Here is a 26184-nt window from a genome sequence, read left to right as displayed (position 1 = left end):
ACAGTTTGACCTCAAAGAGTCTCAAGGATCGCCCAGAGTACTGAGACTGACTTTGAGAACTGCTCCTGGCATCATAAGTACTTCACTGCCCCCAATCTATAGGTAAGGAATCAGCTTCAGAGGTTAAGTAACTTACCCAGGGTCACAGAGCCACTGAGGGGGAGAACCTAGCCTGGCACCAAGGAGCTCTGGCTCTCCCCTTTCTGACCTCTTTTCCTTTCTTCATTCCTCCCTCTGCACCCTTGGGTGCCCCAGGTTTTTGGCCTCCACCCCTTCCCTCAGCTGTCCCCTTGAGGCCACTTGCTCTATTCTAGACTATGCTTGGTGCACTGCCGTTCCCTAGAGCGAGTGTGGACTGAACTGGGACTGGGGATCAGAAGCCTGGGTTCCTATCCTGGGTTGACCGCTTCCTAACCAGGTGGCCTCCCTGAGTGCAGTGGGGCTAATGGCACATGCCCTCCAAGGTCAGGGGCAGTGCGGTCATAGATGAGGACGTTCTTTGAAGTCCAGTGTTGTTAGAAATGGCCCTGATGTCCCAATGCCCCACATTGGGGTCTCAAGGCTGTGTCCTCATGCTGTGCCCAAAACCCACTGAGGGGCAGTGCAGGCCCACAGGTCTGCCCAGGCCCCAAAGAAAGCCAGGTCCCTGAGCTTTCTAGCTTCTCCTGGGGCTGCCTCCCACCATAAGACCCCCACCCTGGCTCGGACATGGGGATCTGAGCTGCCCGGCTGTGGGCACCAAGCATTTGCTGGCACTAGCCGGCTCTCAGCCTCACGTGGCCTGTCTCTAGAACACGTGAGGTTGTGCTCAGGCCTTGGGGGGCTGTCCTCTGGACGAGGGGAACGGCGTGAAATGGAGACCACCCTGCAGGGCATCACAGGGGCCTGTGTGTGTGTTTGCTGTCCAGGAGTTGACGATGGCTGGCGGGTCGGCAGCGTGGGGGGCTCAGAGCATCCCACACGATGGAGCCCAAGGGGGCTTCTCCTGAACCCAGAAGATGAAGAGGAGCTCACAGCACCAGGTAGTACCCCCAGCACAGGCAGGCAGGACTGCCCTGTGTGTTTCCTGTCGCTGCTCTGACAAATCACCACCAACTTAGTGGCTGAGAACAACAAGTCTATCCTCTTAGTGTTCTGGAGATTGGAAGTCTGAAATGGGCTAAAATCAAGGTATCGACAGAGGTGCGTTCCCCAGACGCTCCAGGGGAGAATCCATCCTTGCTTTTCCCAGCTTCTAGAGGCCACCGCAGTCCTTGGCTCTTGGCCCCTTCCTCCGTCTTCAGAGCTGGTCCAGTCTTTCTTGTATTGCATCACCCTGACACCAACTCTTCTGCCTTCTTCCATCTTTTAAGGACCCTTGTGACCACTTTGGGCCCAGCTAGATAATCCCTATTAATCTCTAAGGTCAGCCAATTAACAACCTGCTGTCCACCTGCAACCTTAAATGGCCCCTGCCATGTGACATAACATTCACAGGTGCCAGGGGTTAAGACGTGGACACTTTTGGGAACGTACTTCTGCCAACCACCTGCCCCACAGTGTCTGCTGGAGCCCCCCTGCTTCCTCGGCATGGCCTTGCCACCCAGGGCTCCTTCAGGCCATGGTCCCACCCTAGACAACCCTTGTGCACGTCCCATCAGCCCCTCACCCCACCAGGCCACTGTACCCCATGCCCAGAGCCATGGGATTCCTCCAGTAGCAAGAAGTTCTAGATCATTCTGAACCACAGCCCCATCTATTAGGGCAACGCTGGTCTCCTGGAAATGATCAGACCCAAAACCAGAATTCTGGCATCCATTCTGAGCTCCTCTGTGGCCAGATTCGGGATCCACTGGTTCCCCGACCCAGTCCTGCCCTTCCCCTCCCTCTCCAAGAGGAGCTGTGTGGATGTAGCACCCAAGGGCCCTGCAGCCAGGAAACAAAGGACGTGGATCCTTGGGGCCTCGTGGGGTAGAAACTCCAAGCTCAGTGGCCCACAAACGGAACACTGTTCCACAGCTGCTTCATCAACACATTTCAGAGAAAGGAGTCATTCACGCAAGTGTTTGCTGGGCTCTATGTTGGGGGCAGGGCACACCGCGTTGGGAAAGGCCGTGGATGAACTTACATTTTTATTCACTTCCTGTTACCCCACGTTCTAGCAACACACACGACCCCCAGTTACTCATGAGTCCAGAGGGACTGAGGGCAAAAGGAACAGTGGGGCATCCCCTTGTTCTCTGCCGTGATTTCCAGCACAAGCGATGGCCTCGTGCAGAGAAATAACGCGAATAAGAAAGGCTATCACAGGGTGCCGTGGTGCTTTGTGTTTCTCAGTACGCCGTTGCTGCTTTTCTGCTGGAAGCATATTCTGACCCCAGTGGAAAGCGCGGCCTGTGGGGCCATCTGCGCCCCTGCTTCGTCACCCGTGTGGACCCTTACCTTGTCCTCTTTGAGCCTCAGTAAACTCCCACGCCTGTGACTCCATATGTGTGCTGCCTGAGGCGGCAGCCAGGTGCCACCACCCTGCGGGTGGTGTGTGTCCCCTCTGCTCCCATATATTGTCCCATCAGACCTCACCTACAAAACCCATGTTCAAAGGTAAAAGCATTAAGAATGTCAAGACAGTGACACAGGGCATTAGAGCAGATGTGAGGCCCATTGTGACTGCAGGGGTCGCACGTGCTGAAGCCCTGGCTGCAGCCTGGGCTGACGGGTATTGGGGGGCTGCCCTCAGCATCTGCTGTGCAGCAGCTTTTGGTTTCCTACTCGCTGTGCTTTTCGTCTTGTTTGAATGTTTGGTTGCCAATAAAATCAGTACAGACATTTAATATCAAGTTAATTAAATGGAGACTGTCACAGCCTTCTTCTCGTCTTCAGAGAAGTTCCTGGGAGACCAGCGGTTCAGCTACGGGCAGCCCCTCACACTGACCTTCTGGGTTCCTGCCGGGAGCTCCCCATGCCCCGTGCAGCTGAGGCTAGAAGGGGCAGGCCTGGCCCTGACTCTGCGGCACTCCAGCCTGTCTGGCCCCCAGGACGCCGGGCAGCCGGGGGAGGCACAGCTTGAGTTCCAGTAAGTGTCCTGCTGTGTCCTGAGAAGTGAGGCCGGGTGGTTAGGTGGTCCCTGAGGTCCAGGCATACTCAGATTCCCTGTGGTCTAGGGGCTCTGGCCGTCCCCACCCCTGCTGGAGGCTTCGTGGCCCCACCTGCCCCCAGCCTCAGGTTCTGGTTTGACCCCCTGCCCCTGCCAGGCTGCAGGAGACCTCTGAGGACGTGGACCCTCCACTGCCCCCCTTCCACTTCCAGCGGCTGCTCGCCAATCTGACCGCTCTGTGCATCCGGACCAGCCCAAGCCCTTCCGGTCAGTAATGCTAAGGGGAACCCCCAGAGCAGCTGGGCCGGGCTCCTCCGTTGAGTCCTCAGCAGACAGTTATTGTCCCCATTGTACTGTGAAGGACTCTGAGGCCCAGAGAGGTCGGGACACTTGCCCAAGTTACATAACCAGTAAGGCAGCAGGTGGATGCTAAGGACAGAGGCAGGGGCTGGACAGGTGAGGGGCCTGAGAATGGGCAGCTCTGAGCACCAGGTGCGTGGCCAGTGAACTAGCCGAGAACCACCGGCAGTCACCATTGCTGGCGGTGGGATCCACAAGGGGCCCCATTGTGGTGACAACCCAAACGCCCACAGGTTTGCTTCCAGGGGGTGATTTGCTGCTTTAGAGAACCTCTGGCTTAGACGGCCGGCTTTCCGAGACCTCCTTAAGTCCAAGGCTTGGGGGTGTAACCCAGCCTGGTTCCAGCTTCTCTTCCTCTTTGGAGCTGTGGTTTAATTGCCTTCGTCCCTATGCTCCCCCAAAACCTCCCCGCTCCCCAGATCCCTCCAAGGCCCCCTAGCTCAGGCTCCTGACAGGAATTGCATTTTCACTCTTTCCAGCAGCTTCTAGCACTTCCTTCTGTCATTCACTCAACCTTCAGTTAAGAGCTGTCTACAAGGCACCGACATGTTTTAAATTTTGATACGTGCTGCCCGATTTTCCTTCAGAAAGGCTGTACCAGTCACATTCCCATGACAGGCGCCTCCCACGCCCTACCTGCTGTGGAGGTCCCCCAGTGTTTACAGATCGTTGTTTACTGTTTCCCAGGGTTTCTGTGGGAAGGTTGGTCTGACAGGAGCTATTCTATTTCTAGAAGCAGAATCTCCTCAGTTATATTTGTACATCCACATGCGTGAGCTCCCCACAGCCTGTCCTTCAGACATTGATCTTTACAATGCTTACCCATCTGAGGGTTGTGAATGGCATCGTCGTCGTTTAAATTTATGCATCTTTAATAACCCGTGAGAGTGAATGTCTCGCCATAAAATCCCCAGCCATATCCTTTCTTGTCCTGAAAATTGCCTCATTTTTCTTTGCCCTTTGACTGTTTTTTTAAAATAATTGACCCACGAGCAGCCTTTATATATGTGGGTCAATAACCCTTTGCTGGTTGCCTGTGTGACTAGGAGGGTTTGGGGGAGAAACGTGTGCCTCTAACTCTCTTTCTCTCTCTCTTCTCGCTCTCAGGCCAAGTGTTCTTGACTGAGGTCCGGCTCACATCGGCGCAGCGGGGGCTGTCCCCCCCCGCCTCCTGGGTGGAGACTTGCTCATGTCCCAAGGGATATGCGGGCCAGTTCTGTGAGTCCTGTGCTCCAGGATACAAGAGGGAGACACCCCTGGGAGGTCCCTATGCCAACTGTGTCCCCTGCACCTGTAATCAGCATGGCACCTGTGACCCCAACACAGGTGAGTTTCCTAGCACCCCCTCCTCAGGCCACCTGGCTACACCCAGAACAGTGAGAGGGGTATTGACCCAAAGAGGGCCAGCTGTGTGCGTGTGTGAGTGTCACTAAAAACAACACTAACTAGATGGTGTCATCGAGTGCCTCCACATCCTGGCCGCCTTTCTGTGCACTTCATGATTGAATCCTGCAAACATCCCTGGGAATGCCAGGACCATTACTGTCCCATCTTCCAGGAGAGGGACCTAGGTGCAGGGAGGCCGCACGGTCAGTAGATGGCAGAGCTGCTCCTCCCACAAGTTCACTACCAGCTGTTCATCTCCGCTTGCAATAAAGGAAACCCAGAGCAACCTCAGCCGAGGTCACTGGGCAGGAGGTGCCAGAGGGGACTGGACACTGACCTCTCTCCACACCACAACTTGGGCCTCTTACACAGGAAGTGGAAGGATCAACATCCTGCTGCCGTCTGGAGCAGGTGGGGTCTCTGAGGAGGGAACCGCCTGCTCCGCTTTTCTCAGGTTCCACACTGGAGCTGACAAAGGACAGCTGCCTGGGAATCAGCGGACTAGCCAGGGAGGGAAAGCCCACGTATCATGAGGGGCCTTCCCATGTTTGTGCCCATGGCAGGCATCACTAATCAAGCCCAGATAGGGCCTCATAACCCTGCCACGCAGTGCTCCAGGCAGACCCCACTGAGGAAGCAGAGTTGGCTCATGAGATGGGACCAGTTTGTCATCCCTCAGAGCCCCTGGCTGTGCCACGACTTCCTGCTTAGCAAGTCCTCATCTGTCAAATGGGCAGGGCGGCCACTGCTGCCCACACTGGGTGGAAGGAAGAGTAACGACCGTGTGGGTGCTGGGCTGAGGCAGGGACTAATGGAAAGCAGGGCAGGCGTGACTGTTCCTCTTGGATGCCAGCCCTGCTCTGCTTGTGTCCCTGCCCCCACACCCCCACCTGGGTTCCCTCTCTTTCCCCCTGCTCTCAGCCCCAGCTCCTGGAAGTGGTGGTCATGCGTAACCCCTTCTCACCCAGGCTCCTCACCCAGTCCCTGGCCGTGGGGCTTCCCTTCCTCAGCACCCCTGGCTCTGAGCAGACTCCAGGTGCTGTGGGGCTGGAGAAGGGGGTTTGCAGGATCCACCATCACTAGCAACCAGTGGATAGGGAGCCTTTGGGATCCCTATCCCAGACCCCATAAAGGGGAGCCTCATGTCAGGGCCAGAATCTGGGTCTGTGTCACTCTCCCTCTGGCCCCTGCAATTAACAGCACCTGAAGGAAGGGGACAAGGAAAAGTGTGAGGGCAAACGCTAGCTGTGTCGTCTGTGGGTTTGGTTATAGGTTTGGAAAAGAAAATAAGAATGGTGAAGTTATACTTATATATGCCAGGGGCTGTGCGCCGCACTTTGGTTGCTTGGTCTTATTGAATCCTGACGGAAACCCCGTGGGGTCAGAGCCCATTTGAGGTTGTTATGCATTTAGCAGGTGAGGACACCCAGGCGTGGGGTGTTAGATGGTTGCCCAGGTTCACACGGTGGCCGTGAACCTAGGGTAGACTCTTCACCCCCGCATGTCCACCTTGGAAGGATTCCCACCCAGTCTGCCGGGGACGTGCTCCATGACCCCCACCACCAGGAGCCTGCCTGCTGTCTCTGGAGCCTTCTGGGCTCAGGCAGGGGTAACCGGGTGCTGTCTTCTCCTCAGGGATCTGCTTGTGTGGCCACCACACCGAGGGCCCATCCTGTGAGCGCTGCTTGCCAGGCTTCTATGGCAACCCCTTCGCAGGCCGAGCTGATGACTGCCAGCCCTGTCCGTGCCCTGGACAGTCAGCCTGCACCACCATCCCAGAGAGCAGGGAGGTGGTGTGTACACACTGCCCCCTGGGCCAAAGAGGTGGGTGGCTCGTGCCCTGGGATCCTGCTTCTACCTGGGCTCCAGGAGTGGAGTCCTGGCTTTGGAGTGTGGCAGGTAAGGGAGGGCCTAGCTTAGGGGTGGCAGGCCTGACCTCTAGGGACACTGAGTCCCATCGCTCCATAGCCAGGGCCCCGGGCTGCTGGAGGCTCCTGGCAGAATTGGGGCCATTGAACATCTTCAGGTGAGATTTTGAAAATCCCCGTGACGGGGCCCTGGTCCCACAGAGCCTTAGTGTCTTGGACCGGAGCTCAGGAATCTGTTTTGCTGACAAGTTCTCTGGCTGATACATTATGGCAGAAAACTTCGGATTACACTTTCGGCTTTTAAACAATGTCACCAGGTAACGTGTGAAGCAGAAATCGTCCCCATCCCCCGTCTTTTCCCTCTTCCTCATTCTCACTCCAGGACTCAGGCCCATCCTAGACATCTGATATTTTTTTAAACAGCTTTATTGAGATATTAGTCATGTACCCTACGATTCACCCATGTAAAGTGTACAATTCAATGTTTCTTTGGTATATTCCATTATAATTTTTATAATCATGACTACGTATGTAACAAAATTTGCCATTTTAACCGTTTCTGAGCGCACAGTTCGTTGGTATTAAGTACATTCACGTTGTGTTACCATCTCCACCGTCCGTTTCCAGAATGTTGTCATCTTCCCAAATAAACTCTGTCCCCATGAAACACCAACTCCCCACTCCACCTTCCCCTCGGCCCCTGGCACCCACCGTTCTACTTCCTGTCTCTCTGAACTTGACTATTCCAGGTAAATCATTTATGTGAAATCGTACAGTTTTTATCCTTTGATGGCTGGCTTGTTTCACTTGACACAGTGTTTCCAAGGATCCCAGACATCTGAGTCTAAGTTTGGTACCTGTGGCTGCATCAGGACAGCCCATTACATTGGTCCTGTCGAATTTCTGCTTTGCTGGGGACAGCTCTGACAGCACGTCCCTGACAGCCAGCAGCAGCAGGGCTGGGCGGAGGCCCCAGAGCAGGGATCCCAAGAACTGGGGGAGCAAAGCACAAATTATCTCACCCATATTCTCAACAGTCCCGTGAGGTCGCTGCCGTTATCGCCCCACTTTGCAGATGAGGGGCCCAGGTTTAGAGGCACAGTGGCTTGCCCAAGACCACACAGCCAGCTCATGGCCGAGCTGGGCCCTGCTCCTGGTCTGCCTGGCCGCAGAGCCCCTGCTGTGCTTCACAAGGGGACTCTAGGGATGCTTGCTTTGGTGCATGCCCGCCCTCACCCCGTGGGGACCCAGCAGGCCTGCATTCCTCGTGCTTGCCCCTCCACACACAGCCTTCTCCTTTCCCTAGGGCGGCGCTGTGAGATCTGTGATGATGGCTTTTTTGGGGACCCACTGGGGCTCTCTGGGGACCCGCAGCCCTGCCAGCAGTGCCAGTGCTCTGGGAACGTGGACCCCAATGCCGTGGGCAACTGTGACCCCCTGTCTGGCCACTGCCTGCGTTGCCTGTACAACACGACAGGCGCTCGCTGTGACCACTGTAAGGAAGGCTTCTACGGGAGCGCCCTGGCCCCTCGGCCCGCAGACAGGTGCATGCGTGAGTACCCACTGCCTGGGCCCATGGGGTGGCGATGCTGGGCCCCTTCTCCACCAGACCAGCCTGCTGCTCTGCAAGGCAGTGCACCCTGAGGCAGGTTCCTCACCTTCTCTGTTTCTTGTTCAGAAAGTGTACGGTTTTCTCTTCTCCAGGGCTCCTCCAGCCTTGGGATCTGGTCCTGTGATTTTTTTCTTTTCTGCCTTGATAACTTAGCACTGAGCTCACGCTCCACAGTTAGCACATAAGACTGTCCTGGAAGGCCTGTGGCACTTACCATGTTCCTCCTGCCCCTGGGCTTCGAGTCAGGCTGTGCCTCCTGGCTGAGCGGTTCTTCTACCCATCTCTACTGCCTGGGTTAGCGCTCGGCCCAATGTCTCCTTCTCAGAGGGCTGTGGTGTACATCAGCCCATGGAGGCTTCTGGACGTGCTGCAGGGAGGGGCTCGGCATTTGCCCCAAACTGGCTCCTGAGCCCTTTCTCCACATAGCACCTGTCAGCACTGTGTTTTATGCGCCCCAGGGGAGCAGGGCTGAGTGATCCAAAACAGTGGGTACAGGGGTCTGTCTGCCTGTGACCCCCGACTGAGTCTCTGGCCTCCTCTCAGACGTTCAGGCTCGGCTGGCTCAGAAGGGCATCTGGGCTGTCCCGCCAAGGATATAGCAAATGGGCTGAGATTTGAGCCTGGGCCTAGAGCCTTTTCCCAGAAACAGTTTGGGAGCCCGGGTTGACTCAGTCATCTCCGTGGGCTCCCGTTTTCTCTGCCTCTCCTGGACCTCCAAAGCTTGAACAGATGCTCTGCGTGGTTCCCCAACCCCCTTTCCTGCTCCTGCCCACAGCCTGCAGCTGCAACCCAGGGGGCTCCGTCCGTGAGCAGACACCCTGCGACCCAGTGACTGGCCAGTGCTCCTGCCTGCCTCACGTGACCGGACGGGACTGTGGCCGCTGCAGCCCAGGCTTCTACGACCTCCAGCCGGGAAAGGGCTGCCAGAGGTGGGTGGGGTGAGCTGCGGGTGCCCTTCCCTGGGTCTCACCCGATGGAAGAAAGCAACAGGGAGCCTCCAGAGAGGGGCCTGGCTTGGAACGTGCGTCCCAGGCCTATTGCCAGGTACATTGTGCCCTGCACCGAAGGGGGACAAAGGGACGGTCCCTTGGGGGTCAGACTCACAGCCCTGCCAGCCCAGGATCCAGGCCAAGAGAGCCCTAGGGGATGTCCGGGTGATAGGGGGCCGGTTTGTCTCTGATTCCTTTCTTAGTGACACTGTCACTCAGTGACCTTTTTGGCCATAGCAGCACCTTACACAGTGTCTTTGGGGAACAGTGGACTCCGGGGAAATGCCCAGCGAAGCAAACAGGCTTCTTCCTTATGTGACTTCTCAGACCCTTGAATATGCTAATTGCATCGTTACTGTTCCCACAAAGGGTTCTAGCCTCCAAGATGTATATGTCCCCGTAGCCTTTTCTTTTCTGTGGGGAGCATTTTGTGAGACTACTTCCCATGGCACAGCTTGGGGGAAGCTTTCTGACATCTCCCGACATGCAGATGGGGCGTTGTCAGCAGAGGGCGTGATCTCCTAGCACAGGCTGGACTGGGAGCGGCCAGAGTTTACTCAGACCTGTTTCCTTCCCTTATCACAGCTGTAAGTGCCACCCGCTGGGCTCCCAAGAGAACCAGTGTCACCCCAAGACTGGGCAATGCCCTTGCCGCTCAGGAGTCGAGGGCCAGGCCTGCGACAGATGCCAGCTGGGTTTCTTCGGCTTCTCCATCAAGGGCTGCCGGGGTAAGGAAGCCAGGTCCCTTTTGGACCACCTGGAGGGTGGGGCCTGAGGTTTCTGGGCAAAGAGGACCAACGGGGAAGATGACCACGCAGCAGGAGAGAGAAAGGTCAGTCACTGGCAGGTCTTACAGCAGCCATGCAGATGTGGAATGAGAGAGCAGAGGGCGACACGGGGTGCTCAGAATCTAGTCCCAGATGCCACTGCTAAATTCCTTTGAGCCTGGGGCTATGTGTCGCCTCTCTGGGCCTCAGTTTCCTCATTTGTGCAGGTAGACTGCATGGCAGCTCCCTAGGTCCCAGGGAACACTAGAATAAGTCAGCTTCTCATTTATCACCTCTGACCTACATTGTTCTCCTGGGAAGGACCTGGGGATGTATTTGAGCTGCCCGGGGGGTCGGGAGCAGCTGGGTGTGAGCTGCACGGTGGGGCCTGGGGCTTCTGGTGTTGGGTGGCCATCAGGGTAACCGGCGCCATCTGCTGCGGCCCCCGCAGCCTGCAGGTGCTCCCCACTGGGGGCCTCCTCAGCCCAATGCCACGAGAACAGCACGTGTGTGTGCAGGCCTGGCTTCGTGGGCTACAAGTGTGACCGCTGCCAGGACAACTTCTTCCTCACGGCCGGCGGTACACAATGCCAGGAGTGCCCGACCTGCTACACCCTGGTGAAGGAAGAGGTGAGCCCGCCCCATCCAGGCCCGTGCCACATCCTGTTCATTCCATGCCCCTAGTGAGCGCGAGCACGGTTCTGGTCACCAGGAACTCCCCGCTCACCCGTAGTTCTCGGGCCTTCCAGGGCCACTGGCTGCCTTCACTCTGCGCACACCCAGCCTCCTGGCCCGTGCCAGCCATGTCAAGCCTCCCCTCTGCCCTTCCCCCACACCTCAGTCGGCAGGAGTTCTTGTCTTGTTTCCTCACTGACCTCCCAGACTGAGGTCACACTGTCTCAAGTTCAATGGGGATGAGACCACAGATAGCCCTTTGCGAGGAGGGTCAGGAGAAGGGTGATGCCCGCTGTGGGGCACACGTAGAATTTCAGGCAGGGTGGTGGTGTGGTGTGGGGTTCTCCTCCCCGCAGCCCTATTAGTTGTCATGTTCCCAGGCAGGTGACAGCCTTGGTAAACTTCAGTGTCTCCACCTCCAAAAGGGAGCTACTTCAGGCCTGCAACCGCTCACCTGAAACCGATGAGGTCAGCTTTTGGAATGATGGCGCTGTGGAAAGATAAGCTGAATGTTAGGTCCGCCCCCTGCTGCACCTGGGCCAGCCCGGTAGTCAAACCCGTTGATACAGCTGCAGGGAACCAGATGACTGTTCACAGCAACAGAGTGAGTGGTCGAGAAAGACCACAAGTAGCCTCATTCAGAGCAGTTTGGCTTCCACATCGGTTCAGGGTTTGCGGAACCTGATTTTGCCATCACGTGAGGACCGGCAGGCCTTGTGGCTTTTCAGAGCATTTTGGACTTTAGAATCCAGGAGAGGACTCGGGGCCTGGGAGCCCTGCCTCTTAGGGGAGTTACGGGTGAACGGGAGCTGCTGCGTGGCTAGCGGTCGCTCCCCGCTGGCTCCCAGAAGGCGCTCTGTAAATGCAGTGATGGTTCAGATGATGAAAACAACGGTGCTAGGAGATGTTGCATAGCGTTCTCACTCAGCCAGCAGGTACCCACAGCGCACCTCTCTGCCAAGTCCTGGGAATACAGCAGGACAGACAGAAATTCTCCTGGGCTTCCTTTCCCCTCCCTCAGTAGGATACAGGTGTGGTCAGATGAATGCCTGCAAGTGTGTGTGTGGGAGAAGGGAAGGCACAGCTCCAGGGATGGGGTGTGCAGGGCCGGTTCTCAGAGGTCTGTTGTATCCTTAACTTCGAGGCCCAGGGTAGCATTTGGAGAAGGGGACACTCGGGAGGCAGGCCAGGCAGAAGCCAGCGGGATGTGTCCAGGCAGTACTTTCCAGGCCCCCAGCCTCACACACCTTTCCTTCCCTGTCCCCTCTAGGCTGCCAAGCTGAAGGCCAGGCTGACCTTGATGGAGGGATGGCTGCAGGGGTCTGACTGTGGCAGGCCCTGGGGACCAATGGACATTCTGCAGGGAGAGGACCCAAGGGGAGACATCTACCAGGGCCACCACGTGCTGCCAGGTATAGCAGGTGAGCACAGTGGGAGACCAGGAGGCAATGGGAGAGATGGCTGAGTAGATACCCCCTTGGGAGCCCTTCAGTCTGGCTTCAGGATCCTTTGAGGGCTCCTGGCACAGCCCCAGGGGAACCCCCTTGCTGGGAGAGCCTGTCTGACCTCCCTGACGGAGGTGGGTTCCTCCCATGACACCCCGTGGGGGGGAATGTCTGTCACCCAGTTGTACTTCATAACTTCATCAATAGCAATCTCTAACCAGAGCAGCAGTCCCCACACCTGCTGCCCCAACCAGACTATCAGCTCAGTGAGGACCCCGCTGGGTTCATTCATTCATTCACTCAACAAATGATCATTGAAGCTCTGTCCCAGGTGCTGAACCAGTAAAGCTCCTGCTGTCTTGACTGTTGGTCATTTTGCTCACGGCTATATCCCCAGCATAGAAAATAAATGAGTGAACAAGAAAAAAGACTGTTACCAAAGCCAGATGGAATATGGCCCTGAGACACTGACATTTAGGGAACATTGAAAGCAAATTGGTTATTTTGTGAAATTTTAATGTTTATAAGCCAGATAGAGGTGAGCTGAGCACTTCTTAGCAAGACTAAGTATCGAAATAGGGAGCTCTTGGATGCTGAATGTTAAAATGCCCATATTGACTCATACGGCAAATTACAGAGTTGACTGGAGGCAGCTTTACTGCTGTTTCCGATTCAGGAATTGCTTGTGTGGCTCTAGAAGGCCTGGGTTCCTGCCAGTCCTCTGTCTGTGGCTGACTTCCTGTGTGTGGGACGTTGGGTCATGATTTGCCTTCTCTGGGCCTCAGCTTTTGCATCTGTATAATGGGCAGGCTCTTCCTTTGGAACTGGCTGGTGGTGCTCATCCCTGGTGCTAGAGTTAAGCTGTGCTCAGGAAGAGTGGAGGGCACAGATGGGGTCCCCTGAGGGTAAAGACTTTAGTGTGAAATCTCAATCACTCTGTGACCCCCTGGACTGCCGGCTTTCTTCAGGGTTCCGGGAGGCCTTCCTGGCGCAGGTGACAGGCCTTGAGGGCTCTGTGAAAGCCGCCCGGGAGCAGCTGCACGTGCTGATCAGGAGTGCCCGCTGTGCCCAGACCAGAGCCGAGAAGACCTGCGTCCAGCTGGCAGACCTAAAGGCGGTGCTGGAGTCCTCAGAAGAGGAGATTCTGCATGCAGCCACCGTCCTGGCTTCTCTGGTACCCCAGGGAGTCCCCTCCCCCCAGTGAGCCTGGGCTCAGGGCCATTGGCTGATCTTGGGCATGGCTTTCCCCTTTGGGGAGGCTCAGTTTCTTCATCTGCCAAAATGGGGGACCTACAATGCCTTCTCTGCTGGTTCAGTGAGATAAGTTTGCAAGGAACATTCCAAGTAAACAGTGAACACTCAGCAAGTCATTGCTGTTCAGAGTCAGGGTCAGCCCCACCAGTGTCCCCACCCGCAAGAGTTGGAATGACACTCTGGGGCTCTGCCCCCCGGAGACTGACTGTGCAGCCAGTGTTGAGCATTTCTAAAGTAACTGACCCTGTCTGGTCCTGCCCAGGGACTTAGCCAGATGTGGCCCCTTGCCCGTCAGGAATGGGCCATCAGTTTTCTCCTCTTTTCTTCTTCTCTAAAGGGCATTCCTCAGGAAGTGCCCGGCCAGCTCACCAACTGGAGCCACCTGGCCACCGAGGCCCGTGTCCTTGCCAGGAGGTGAGTCCCCAGGCCCTGGGGACATGCTGAGGTCCTGCCCACACCATCATGAAGGGAGCCCAGCCCTTCTCCTGGGGGGTTCCAGGGTCAGGGTCAGCCCCACCGGTGTCCCCACCCCCAGGAGTTGGAATCAGATGAGGACAAGAGCTGCCTAGTGGGGGCTGTGAGGGGGGATGTCGCCCCTGTGGGAAGGAGAAGTGTGTAAAGACAGCATGCGCACCTCAGAGACACTGGGCGTGGAGGGGGGCGGGGGTACACCAAGGCACCTTGGCCAACTAAAGGCATCTGAGAGCATCTGGCCTTTTAAAAACATAACAGCTTTATGAGATAAAATTCACATGCCATCCAACTCCCCCATTTACAGTGTACAATTCAGTGGTTTTCAGTGTATTCAGAGTTGTGCAACCCTCCCCACATCGGTTTTAGGACACTTCTGTCGTGCACAACAAACCTTATACCCATTAGGCGTCACTCCCCATTTCTCTTCAACCTCCCCAGCCCCCGGCAACCACTAACCTACTTTCTGTCTGTGGATTTACCTATTTGGGGCATTTCACATAAACGGAGTCACACAATATGTGGCCTTTTGCATCTGGCTTCTTCCACTTAGCGTAATGATTTCAAGGTCCGTCCATGGGTGGCATGTACTTCATTCCTTTTTACAACCAAATAATATTCCGCTGTATGGATATGCCACATGTTGCTTATCTAATCATCCACGGATGGACACTTGGGTCATTTCATCCACTACCTTTAAGAAGCAGCTGAAGATCCTAAAAACATAGTCTCTGCAGCCGTTTTCCCCATTAGTTGTACTCTTGGGACCTTAGACCCATTTTACAGATGAAAAAACAGAGAGGTTAAGTGACTTGCTTAAGGATACACAGCTTGGAAGTGATAGAGGCCAGGGTTCAAGCCCAGGCTGTCTTAACCACTCTCTTCTATGCTCTCTTTGTGAGGATGACCATATAACTAATTGTCCAAACTGAGATTTTATGTCTGATAAAAGGCTCTATTACTCATCCTGCCAGGACATAAACTGTACATAACAGGAAGAGGGGTGTGGGTCCCCTTCCCATCAGTCTTTACTGTGCATCAGGCAGAAATGGCCCACGTGTCGGGGGCAGGTGTGTTGGGGCCCAGGCCCCCTTCCTTGTGAGCTCTTGGCCATGTTCGTTGGGTTTCCATACAGCCACAAGGACACTGCCGCCAAGACCAAGGCCACTGCTTGGAGGGCGCTGCTGGCCTCCAACACCAGTTATACACTTCTCTGGAGTCTGGTGGAGGGCAGAGCGGCCCTGGAGGCCCAGCGGGAGCTGGAGGACAGGTGAGTGCTCCCAGGTGTGGATAGGAGCTTAGGTTGGCCTCCTGGAGCGGACAGGGCCTGGCCAGAGCCTGCTGGTCCCAAACCTGGCTTCCTTCCCCTAATGGTCTGTGGTGGGTCAGGAAGTCTGGGGTCTTAGGCCTGCTTGGTGGTGAGTTTTAGGGACCCACTCATGCCTAGGGCTGCAGCTCCGCCTTGAGAGAAGGGACCAGAACTTGAACAAGGAGGGCCGGAGCAGCGCATTGCTCTCTCCGCCTGCATATCCCCCAGCCCCACCCCAGGTCCCAGGGCAGAGGGCAGCTCCTCTCGGGCACCAGCTTCCTTCTTCGCCTCTGCTTCTCTGCTGTGGGTGGCCCCTTTAAATCCCTGTTGGTCAAAGTGTTAGTGGAGACCCACCAAGATCTCGCTGAGCCCCAAGTGGACTTCCTAGATGAGAGAATCTGATTGATCCAGCCCAGATCGGGTGGCCGGCCCTGAACCAGTCAGCATGGCTGGGCTGAGGTCACATGACCCACCTCCAGGGACAGGAGGGGTGGTGCTGGCTCTCTGAGAGGGGAGGGAGCCAGGTGGGGGTCTCCACCCCAGCAGTGCCCATGGTGGGGGGAGCTGGGTGGGGTGGGTATGGATAGCTGGCAGGACAAGAAAGCTATTCTAGTTGGTTGATTATAGAACCTCAGGGCTAAAGGGCCCCAGAGCAATCATACAGCCCAGGAGTCTGCATTTGCCTGGAGAGCCTCATGCCGAAGGTCACCCAAGGGCACAGCTGAGCTAAGATCCAGCCTGGGCTGCTGCCCTTCCCTAACACCAGGCATTTTCCCCTTCACAATTCATCCAGAGGAGCCAAACATTTGCAAAACGTATGGTTCTCAAGTGGAAACCAAGTGTGAGCCCTTCAGAAAAGCACGATTGAATTGAGTGAATGAAGAAACAAGAATGTGGTCCCTTTACTGCCTTTCCCATTCATTTGAAAGTGGCAGACTAGCAGCCCGTTTCCGAGGCCAGCTGCTGGGTGCCGACCCTGCGGAGGGAGGCTCTGCCTGGGAAGTTGGGAGAGGCCGTCACAGATCAGGGCCTGGGGGCTGGGGCTGGGCATGGGACAGTGATGGGGAAGGAAGGCCCTGTGCCCTGCTCTTGGGCCATCCTGCCTCTGTCTCCTCTCAGGTACCAGGAGGTCCAGGCAGCCCAGAAGGCGCTGGGCATGGCGGTGGCAGAAGTGCTTCCCGAAGCTCAGAGTGTGTGGGCCTTCGTGCAGCAAGTTGGTGCAGACACAGCTCTACACCTGACCTCACTGGCTGCCCCTGCAGCCCAGGTCAGCATGGGGCAGGGACAGGGGAGAATGTGGCTGCTGGGAAACCAGAGCCGGCCAGGCAGAGGCAGAAGCCGTGACTTATTTTTAACTCTATAGCAGTCGATTCAAATGAGATAATCCGCTTCCAGGGCCGGGCGGAGCGCCTGCCTGGCACAGTTGGCGCACAGCCGATCTTTGTTGCTGATTACAATAATAATATAAAGGCGGGGCCTCTTCTACTTCACAGTGGCATTAGCAACGGCACCAGACGGACTTGGGCTCAATCCCAGCTCCGCTGCTCCAGCCGTGACCTTTGTCAAGGTCTTTCTCTCCTGCGGCTGTTATTTGCAGGTGGAGATCACCTGGGTTATTCTAGGGCTGGGAGGGGATTCGTGAGTTATGTGCAGGGTGGCCCTCGGGCCGTGTCAGCCTCGTCCCCTCTGTACCTGCCACCCTGCACTCATCACCTCTGGATAAATCAGCTTCATCATGTCTTCTCAGTAATCCTGAAATCCCAAAACTCGAGAACTGAACGTTACAAAAAGACTAAGCTTATACAAGTGCATTTGGGACAAACCGTGGGTGGCACTTGTGGGTCCCAGGCTGCTTATTGGGATCTTTGCTTCCCCTCCGCGTGTGAAGGGCAATAATGCAAGCAGTACCGTGTTTGGCCCTGCGGGCTGGTTTCCCAGATGCTGCAGAGGGCGTTAGGTAGTGTACAGTGCCTGCACAGCACTGCTGCTCTCAAGCCCGGGGATTCTGAGTTGGGAAGTACACCCAGCCCCAAGGTTCCAGCGTAGGGACTGGGGGCTTTGGGACGGAAATGCCGATCAGGGAGCTCGGCTGACTTGTACGAGGCCGCGTGTCCAGAGTTGGTGGGGCTGGGACCCGAGCCTCAAGACGGGGTCCCCAGCCTGCTGTCTTTCACCCTCACCCCTCTGCTTCCCTGTGTTCACCTGCCCATCTCCCCGCCATCCGTGCCCCTGGGACCCCTCACCCAGCAGAGGATCTGCCCCACAGACCTTCCTGCCTTGCCCTGCCTGAGCCCTCCATCTCCCTGCAGCCTCAGAAGTCCTGGGCCAGGGACCTGGGCCTGAAGGTGCAGGCCGTGGAGAAGACGGTCACATCCAAAGAGCGCATGGTCACCGAGACTGCCCGGGCCCTCCAGGCCACTGCCCAGGCCATGCTGCACAAGACACAGCCCCTCACACAGGTGGGCTCTTGTGCTTGGAGGCAGGTACCTGGAGGAGGTTGGGGCTGCCTCAGGGGTGATCTGGGGTCTGGGCTGCAGGGGAGGGAGGAGCAAAGACCAGAGGTGCCTCCCCCAAACTTCCAGAGCACCTCAGTCAGCCAGGTCAGGAGCTCCTGCTGTCCTGGGAAGCAGAAGTGTGAGCGGAGGCGAGGTGGACAGACAGACAGAAGACGCACCAGCAGCACCCAGGCCCACGCCCACCAGTCTTCTGCATTACTTACAATGGGGATGGGGCTTATTCATTCTTTCTTTCATTCATTAGTTCACTCACCCAATATTTAGCAAGCACCTACTGTGCTCATAGTGCTAAACCACACAGTTTGGCCTTTGCAGCCCAGAAGCGGGCAGCACACCAGGGGGCCACCTGCCCAGCCTCTGTCTTCTCTCTCCAGCTGCACCAGGAGGCCAGAGCCGCTCTGACCCAGGCTTCCTCGTCCGTCCAGGCTGCCACAGTGACCGTCATGGGAGCCAGGGCCCTGTTGGCTGACCTGGAAGGTACGTGTGCCCTGCTGAGCCCTAGACTCAATGCCCATGACAGCCACCTGGACTTGCCTCAGCTGGGCAGGCTTGGCTGCAGACGACAGAAGTCCAGTCACGTGGGCATAAGCCACTTGGACAGCTCCTTCCATCAGAACCTCTCCCGTGGCTGCTTGTCTCTCCCCATATCACGTACCACTCACCGGGTACTTGCCCACGTGGCCATCCATTACCAGACCACGTGCAGAGACTCTGATGCCATGGGCTGTCTACTCAGTCCACTCTGGCTGGGGGTTCCGGTACCTGGTACAAATATGGCTGCCATGGTCCAGTGTTCAGTCGGGGCTACAGGATGGATGCAGAGTTTCTCCTTAGAAGGGGGTGTGGGTTGATGCCAGTCCAGGTCTCTTTCGAGCTTTAGGAAAATGAGGCTAAGTGCTCCCATTTTATAGACAGATAGACTGAGGAAAGGAGTTGATATCTGTCTCTGGGTCAGAGCTGACCTGAGTAGAAACCAGCCAGTTTCATGATTCTCTACGTCGGTGTCCCCTTGCATTATGTGATGTCCTGCTTGCTCCAGAGAGAAGCCCCCTTGCCCTTTATTTCTGGCTCTGTTCTGATGAGCTGGTTAATGCAGGAGCTCACCCTGAGCTCCTGATGCTTCTCGGGGTCTGAGACCAGAAGTCAGACCTCTGCTGTCATCTTGGATCTACAGTCACCCTGTGCGACCCCATCTGCTGCCCATAAGAGATGTGGCTCCAGCTGTGGGCCCAGACCCTCTGGGCGGAGCGTGAGCTGGGCAGTGCCTCCTGTTCTCTAGGTTCCTCTGCAGTCTGAAGTCCTGGGCACCCACTGGTCAGGGACTTCCAATGGGAAAGGCGTGGCCGTATGTGCTTGTCTGATTCGCATGTAGAAAAATGTAAATTCAATGATATGTAATGATGGACTATTAGGACTTTAGAATATGAGAATTATAAGGTGAATGAATGGTGCCAGGCAGGGGACTCATCTGCCCTCAGCTTGCTTGCCTCCGGTGATGCTGTACTCACTACGTCACAAGGGATCACCTTCTCATTGTTGAATGGTTCTGAGAATAAGAAATTTCTTGCATGAAGAACTTTCTTACTCAATGGAAATTTGCTTCCTTGGCACTGCTCTGTAATCCACAGGAGGATGCACCTCAAACCTCTAATCCCATGTCCTTTTACCCGTTCCCACCCGTTTTCCGAGGTACCCTCTCTTAGCACCAGTTGGCCTGTGCTCAGTTGGCATTCAGGATGAAAGGAAAATTCACTGACTGAAATGTTGAACAGCCTTTCCCAGGTTGTGCACTGGGCCTGTAGCCTACGATCTGCTCTGCCAAGGGAGGGTTTGTGTTCAAATAAGTTTAGGAAATGCCTTGTGCTATAGCACCCTTTCAGGCCTTACAGTGCACACCTTAGAATATTAAAGGCCCTGAGAAGTCCTGCAATAAAGAAACCTGGTTCACTTTATTGAAACTTAATTGGCACTTCTCCCTGACATTTATTAACACCCTGTAGGAATAGACTCCACAGAGTACACTGTAAGGAACATCAGTTTTGTGTACAAGAAGCAAAGTAGATCTAATTTCTGGATTCTTTTCATAGAGCAATTATGTCATATTATGCTTGTAAAGATTAGAAGGCTTGATTCTTTTTAAAATTTGGCGTTGTCTACTGTCTTATTAGATAATAAAACCTACGTGAATTATATTTCCCTTTTTGTCTTGGCTGCTAGGAAGCTCAGAGGTAAATAGGGAATTCAGTACCCGCAATGTCATTGTCCTAATTTTCTGGCACTTCTCACTCCCCCTCATTCTGCACCCCCCATCCCACCCCATTACAGGTAGTCCTCGGTTTCTCATTTTAATGGTCCAATTGTTGATTTACCTGTCTCTATAAGGTGCTCAAAGCCTTTTGAGAGATAGGTAATACGTAAAGACAAAGAGCTGCGTGGATTTTGCTGTGTCATGGGCTGTGGTTCCCCATCCCCACCATGGGCCCAGGCGTTAACCACCATGTAATTTTGTGACTTTAATAAGTATCGTGATATAATATGAATCTTTATATTTACTGGGCAGTATGTCTCACTTGTTTGTCCCCTCAGCCCCCCACCCCTGGATAAGCCCGAGTAGGTTACACACAGATGTCGTGCGTCTCCAACCTCCACACGTGTTGTCTGAGGGTCGGGGGCTGGTCAGGCCTCTGGCAGGCTCTCCAGCCGTGAGCCAGACCCCCCTGATGCAGCCTGGGCCGGCTTTGCAGGAATGAAGCTGCAGTTTCCTCGGCCCAAGGACCAGACTGGGCTGAGGAGGAAGGCAGCCGTCATCCGGGGCAGGCTCCTCGAGGACTCGAAAAAGAAGACCAAGCAGGCAGAGAGGATGCTGGGAAATGCGGCGTCTGTCTCCTCCAGCGCCAAGAAGAAGGGCAAAGAAGCTGAGCTACTGGCTAAGGACAGTGCCAAGGTCAGGGATACAGATGTGGCAACAATGGCATCCCTGCCTTCTGGGCCTGTGGGAGAACTGTCATGTAAGAGCTGCCCCTGCAGGCCCGCCCCCTTTCCTGGATGCAGTGCTGAATACCCCAGCCTTACTAAGGGCTCAGTGGGTCCCAGGCTCTGAGCTCTGGAGCTTCACATGGGTGACCCTATTGATTCCTCAGAAAATAGGTGTCACTGCTGTCCTTATGGGGCAGGTGAGGAACCTGAGGCCCAGCTGGTTCAGTAACCTAAATCACATAACCAGGCGTGAGTCCACATAACCAGGGAGTGCCTCCCCAGCTCTCGCTGACTGTTGCCCCTGTTGGCACGGTTGCCATAGTGCTTTTTACCTCTAAAAGGATGTACTCTGTTCACCCTCTTCTCCTGCACTGCCGCCCCCCCATAGCTCGCCAAGGCCTTGCTGAGGGAGGGGAAGCAGGAGCACCGCCGTGCTAGCCGGCTCTCCAGCCAGACGCAGGCCACGCTCCGACAGGCCAGCCAGCAGGTGCTAGCCTCAGGTGCGCACAGACAGGCGCTGGAGGAAGCTGAGCAGGTACGTGTGCCAAGGCCTTCACCCATTTCCTCTGGCCCCATGGCCAGCCGGGAGCCACGCAAGCTCTTCCTCTTTCTTCTCTCCTCCTTTTTCCCTCCTCCCTTCTCCCTCCCGAAGGTGGGTGCCAGGCTGGGCGAGATGGAGCGGCACATCCAGGAATCACGTACCTCCCTGGAGAAGGACATCAAAGCCTTGTCGGAGCTGCTCGCCAGGCTGGGTGAGGAGAGCCCGAGGCTGGGCCCTGACCCCTGGGTCCCTGGGGCACCTCTGGGGTCTTCCTGTGAGGCCCAGGCTTTGGGGGAGATTTCCTCCTCCACCTCATCTCCACGGCTTCCCCCATCCCCAGACTTCTGGTCATTTATAATTGCCCCAGGCCCCCATGGGAGGCAGGGTGCCCAGAAGCGAGTTCAGTTTGTGCCTCAAGTGGCCACTAGGCTGGTGGGGGAGGGGGACATGGAAAACTCACCACATACAGAGCACCTGTAGGTACCAGAGGAGTGGGGCAGCCCTCAGGAGTTGAGGGTTTCAGAGGAGAGAGCATCAGGGATAAGGTAGGTGCTGGTTTGGAATCAGATAGACTAGGATCCAGGCTGCCTCTCTCCCTTCGTTGGCTGTGAGACCTTGGGAAAGTCATTCTACTTCTCTGAACATCAGTTCCCCCAGCTGTGAAATGGGAGTAACAGTGGGATAATTTAGGAAGTGCTTGCTGCTCTGCGTTACTGGTATGCAGTGAGAGTCAGGAAATAGGGGGTCTTATGGAGGAGGTAGAATTTGAGATGAGCTTTAGCAAGGAGACATTTCCGATGACAGGGACAGCACCCAGCAAGGCATGGAGGCCTCAGAGTGGGGGAGGGGCGGCAGGGGATGGTATCAGAGCTGTTGGGCTGAAATGAACAACATGCATTTTTAAGAAAATTGTGGTAAAATACACACAACAAAATTTGCCATCTTAACCATTTTTAAATGTACAGTTCAGTGGATTAAGTACATTCATGTGGTTATGGAACCATCCCCACCTTCCATCTCCAGAACTTTTTCCATCTTCCCACACTGAAACTCTGTCCCCATTAAACACTAACTCCCCATTCCCCCCACCTCCAGCCCCCGGCACCCACCGTCCTTCCTCTTGTCTCTGAATTTGACTACTCTAGGGAGCTCACATAAGTAGAATCTTACAGTATTTGTCCTTTTGTGGCTGGCTGATTTCATTTAAAGTAATGTCTTTAAGGTCCATCATGTAACAGCACGCATTTTCAATTACCATTATCAGTAAGAGGGGGGAGGACCCCCATGGTCTGTGTTTTGGCTGGAGGCCAGGCCCACGCTAAGCTGCTCACACACATGACCTTGTAAAATTCTCATTCTCACTTTTGGAGACAAGGACACTTATTTTTGTGACATTTTGCAGGCAAGGAAACTGAGGCACAGAGCGTTTAAACGATGTGCGCAGGGTCCCACAGCCCGTTGGTGGGAACACTGTGGCTCCCAGGAGAGCCTAACTGATGCAGTGTGCCACGCACAGCTGCTAGTCCATACCTGATGCCAGGGACTCGGCACTGGGCACCGTGCCCGGCACGGAACAAATGCCCTGCGAGGGTAAACTGCTCTGGCTGTTGTCATTGTCATTCATTCATTCGTGCTGTCACGGTGCTTGACCTGGGGATGCAGGAGTGAACGGCAGACACCTGGACCCTGCCTCCCCCCCTGGGAGCCCCAGACAGGCGTTAGAATGGAGGCTGTAACCCGATTCTGAATCTCCTCAAAGGCCAGGCTGTTTGGACTTTTCCTGTGGACAGTGGGGTCTCTCCAGGTCGTTTCTGGGAGCAGGACGTGCCCAGGCAACAGCTCAGCCCCCCTCTGCCTCTTCCTGCCCCCGGCTCAGCTCCTGCAGCTGCCTGCCATCCAACCCAGGCTTCGTTCTGGGCCGTGGGGAGCTCTGGGGCCCAGTGTGTGGGAATAGAAACCATTTGGGACTTAGATCCTCATCCCCACCACTCCTACCTGGCTGAGCCCTGTCTTCCTGTTCAATGTCACACCCTTCGTGACAAGAGCCAGGTGAGGGAGGCAGCCTTGAATTCCGTCCCCACCACCACCCCACCTCGTTCAAATGTGAGCACCTGGCCCCACGCCTTTGTTCAACACTTGGGAGGCTCCGGGAAGTCCTTAACCCCCCAAAATAGAGCCAATCTGTGCAGGGCCTGGGCTAGCTTCCTACTGCCTGCTCCCAGGCCTGCAGCCCTCTCTGCCCCACCTGCCTCCCCGCCCCTCATTCTGAAGCCAGAGACCCTGTGTCACCCATGCGTCCTCCCACATCTGGCACAGACAGTCTCTAAATGCGTGCTCTTGGTCCATCAACGTGGCGTTGGGAGCCAGTCAGCATCATGGGGACCTCGCACAACCACTGCTTTATAGCCGAGGAAATGGGCTCAGGGCTCACCCAGGCTGCCTTTTTAAACAACAGTAGGCACACCAACAACAGAAATGAACAGTTGCCCATTGCCACCCACGGGGAAAGTTCCAGAGTCTGCACATGAGCTCGATGCGATACCCAGACCAGACCCTTACCCACCTCACTGCACTGCCCTCTTGGTCCCTCACTTTCCTAGTGGATCATGGGTAGTCAGAACCCTGGAAGGTTTGGGCTGAGCAGGCTCCTGGGGCCTGCAGGGAGCTGGCTCACATGGAGGCTCTCTGCCCCTCTGCAGGCTCGCTGGACACCCACCGAGCCCCACGCCGGGCCCTGAACGAGACCCAGCGGGCACTGCAGCGCCTGAGGCTGCGGCTAGGCCCACCCGGGGCCCTGCAGGGGAAACTGAGGCTGTTGGAGCAGGAGTCTGAGCAGCAGGAGCTGCAGATCCAGAGCTTCGAGAGTGACCTCGCTGAGATCCGCGCCGACAAGCAGAACTTGGAGGCCATTCTGCGGAGTCTGCCTCCGAGCTGTGCCAGCTGGCAGTGAGGGCTGCCCAGGCCCCTGCTGTGCCCCCAGCCCAGGGCACGTGCACTCCCCCACAGCTGCGCCCAGAGCTGCTGCTGCGTACCCTCCCCCACGTGAGTCCGTGCCCATACCCCTCCATTCCACAGGAGTGAGTGTGCATTCACGGCCTGCCTGGGAAGCCACGTGTACAGTCCCCCCAAGGACACATAAACACTCACAGCACAGGCCCAATAACACGTAGACACATGCACACGTACATGTTGTGGACACGTGCCCGTGTGTGGTGCACACATGTGCACAAGTCCATCTTTGCACGTACACACATAACAGCCAACTCCCAGCTTTTGATGGAGCGCCAGCTGTGGGCCATCTACCCTCTTGTGGCTGGGGAGTTGTGTTAAATGCCTTGTGGCATAAAATGCCCACTGTTGCCCCTGAAAGCAGGGGCCCAGGCATGGTTGGTACCTGGGAGGCTGAGGGGGGCCATCCACAGAGATCCAGAGTGACTTTGGCTAGGGGGTGGCCCATCCCTGCAGGGGGGCCATCGGCTTCATAGATACTTTGTTCTCAGGGTCCTTGTGCCTCTTTCAGCCTGTGGCCTGTCCAAAGAGCTGGGCCTCAAGGGCCTGAGGGGCCTGGGTCAGGGGGACTCAGGTTGCAGGGAGCTCCCCTTTGTGACCTCACTGACCGAAATGGCCTTTGACTGGCACTTCCCGAACTGGGCCTGTGGCTCTGGGGCCCCACCTGCCGTGAGGGAGGCCCCTGCTGGGCGTGGAGGCCTGACTGCTTTTTTAGTCTGTCCTGCTGGGGACTCCCCCTGTGGCCAGGCCCCCTACTGGCCTCTGTCCAGGATTCCCTGGCATTTCCTCCTGGCACTCCTCCCCTCTCCCGGGGCCCTTTTCCAATAGACAGCAGGGCCTTGGCACAGGGAGGATGGGTGCCTCAGGGGGCCCAGGTCCTTCCCACAGCTCTTCCTGCTCCTGGGGGTCGCGGGGCCAGGCGGCAGCATGGACCAGTTCTGTTTAATGTGGAAATAAAGGGTCTTTACCAGCTGGGTGGTGTGCCTTTGGTCCTCCTGTGCTGGTTGGCAGCAGGGGCCCTGGCTATGGGTGCACACATGGTACACCCTGGGTGTGTGACACACCCAGAGCCCACGGAGTGAGTGGAAGAACGTGCAGTAGCAGGAAGGTGACAAACGCTGAGCCCACCGGCTTGGCCAGGGTCTTCCTACTGGGGGGATTTTGCTGGGGTCTTGCCTCCATAGGCACTTGCCCTCACCTCTGCTCCAGGAGGCTCATCAGGCAAAGTCTAGGGGCTGAGGAGTTGGAAGGGTGGGGTATGGAGAGGTCCTCAGCTGACCTCTGGTTCAGTCTGAAGACACCGAGGCAGGAAATGAACTCAAAAGCAAGTGTCCAGAAGCACAGAAAGGTTCAGGGAGGGACACTGGTAAGGAGGAGTAGGGCTTTGGGTCAGGTCCCAAAGGGTGGGGAGACAGAAGGGAACATTCCAGGCAGGAGGGTGGGTAACAGCCCAGGATTTGCGGGAGAGGGGTCCTTGGCCAGCACGGTCACTCCGGGAACCCAGGTTGCATGTGGGCTGGATTATGGAGCAGTCAGTCAGGGGTCTTGGGCACGAGGCCTGAACCCCTCCCGCATTGGTTTAAGCAGAAAAAGGGGTTTGAGGTCAGAGGACATGGGTCTCCTGGAATCCTGGTGTGGGAAGAGCTGCCAAGCCTTGGAGGCAGCTCTGGGCTGGGGAGTCCCAAGGCTGCTGGGCAGTGTGGGTGGCTTTCTTCTCCCCTCCCTCCTGCCTCTCCACGGTTCTTGCCTCGTTTGCTGCATTCTGTTCTCCGTGCAGAGCAGCTCTCTGCTTTTCCTGCGTTTGATGGAAGAGGGCGCCCCTACTGCTCCCACTACCACGGCCCCCCAGGTTTATATGTCATCAGGTCAAATCCTGGGCAGAAACAAGCTGGAAACTGTCCTGATTCCACCTTCCTAGGAAAGCCTGACCCAG

At 56.1% G+C, this 26184-nt stretch overlaps 1 protein-coding gene across 2 annotated transcripts in view; it reads left to right on the top strand.

Annotated features, from left to right (window-relative positions):
• The window catches only part of LAMC3 (laminin subunit gamma 3), a 59979-nt gene extending 34756 nt beyond the window's left edge, over nt 1–25223 (top strand). Inside the window, exons 9-28 of one of the 2 annotated variants that reach the window (XM_074331196.2) lie at nt 909–1022; nt 2860–3052; nt 3231–3340; nt 4541–4759; nt 6455–6643; nt 7994–8239; nt 9075–9228; nt 9874–10016; nt 10507–10685; nt 12001–12151; nt 13144–13349; nt 13767–13843; nt 15036–15170; nt 16329–16476; nt 17519–17668; nt 18100–18202; nt 20470–20669; nt 21090–21236; nt 21354–21453; nt 23942–25223. In XM_074331196.2, the coding sequence (XP_074187297.2) occupies nt 909–1022; nt 2860–3052; nt 3231–3340; nt 4541–4759; nt 6455–6643; nt 7994–8239; nt 9075–9228; nt 9874–10016; nt 10507–10685; nt 12001–12151; nt 13144–13349; nt 13767–13843; nt 15036–15170; nt 16329–16476; nt 17519–17668; nt 18100–18202; nt 20470–20669; nt 21090–21236; nt 21354–21453; nt 23942–24192 (3215 nt within the window). In that variant the 3' untranslated portion in view covers nt 24193–25223. The remainder of the gene's footprint in view (nt 1–908; nt 1023–2859; nt 3053–3230; nt 3341–4540; nt 4760–6454; nt 6644–7993; nt 8240–9074; nt 9229–9873; nt 10017–10506; nt 10686–12000; nt 12152–13143; nt 13350–13766; nt 13844–15035; nt 15171–16328; nt 16477–17518; nt 17669–18099; nt 18203–20469; nt 20670–21089; nt 21237–21353; nt 21454–23941) is intronic. The other variant, XM_019728864.3, reaches the window with a different exon arrangement.
• The last annotated feature ends 961 nt before the right edge of the window (nt 25224–26184 follow it).

Source organism: Rhinolophus sinicus, chromosome 16 (assembly GCF_057876585.1).
Source record: "Rhinolophus sinicus isolate RSI-liver-muscle chromosome 16, RSI-T2T, whole genome shotgun sequence".
In the NCBI taxonomy this organism is placed as follows: domain Eukaryota; kingdom Metazoa; phylum Chordata; class Mammalia; order Chiroptera; family Rhinolophidae; genus Rhinolophus; species Rhinolophus sinicus.
This window is presented reverse-complemented; position numbering and strand designations above follow the sequence as displayed.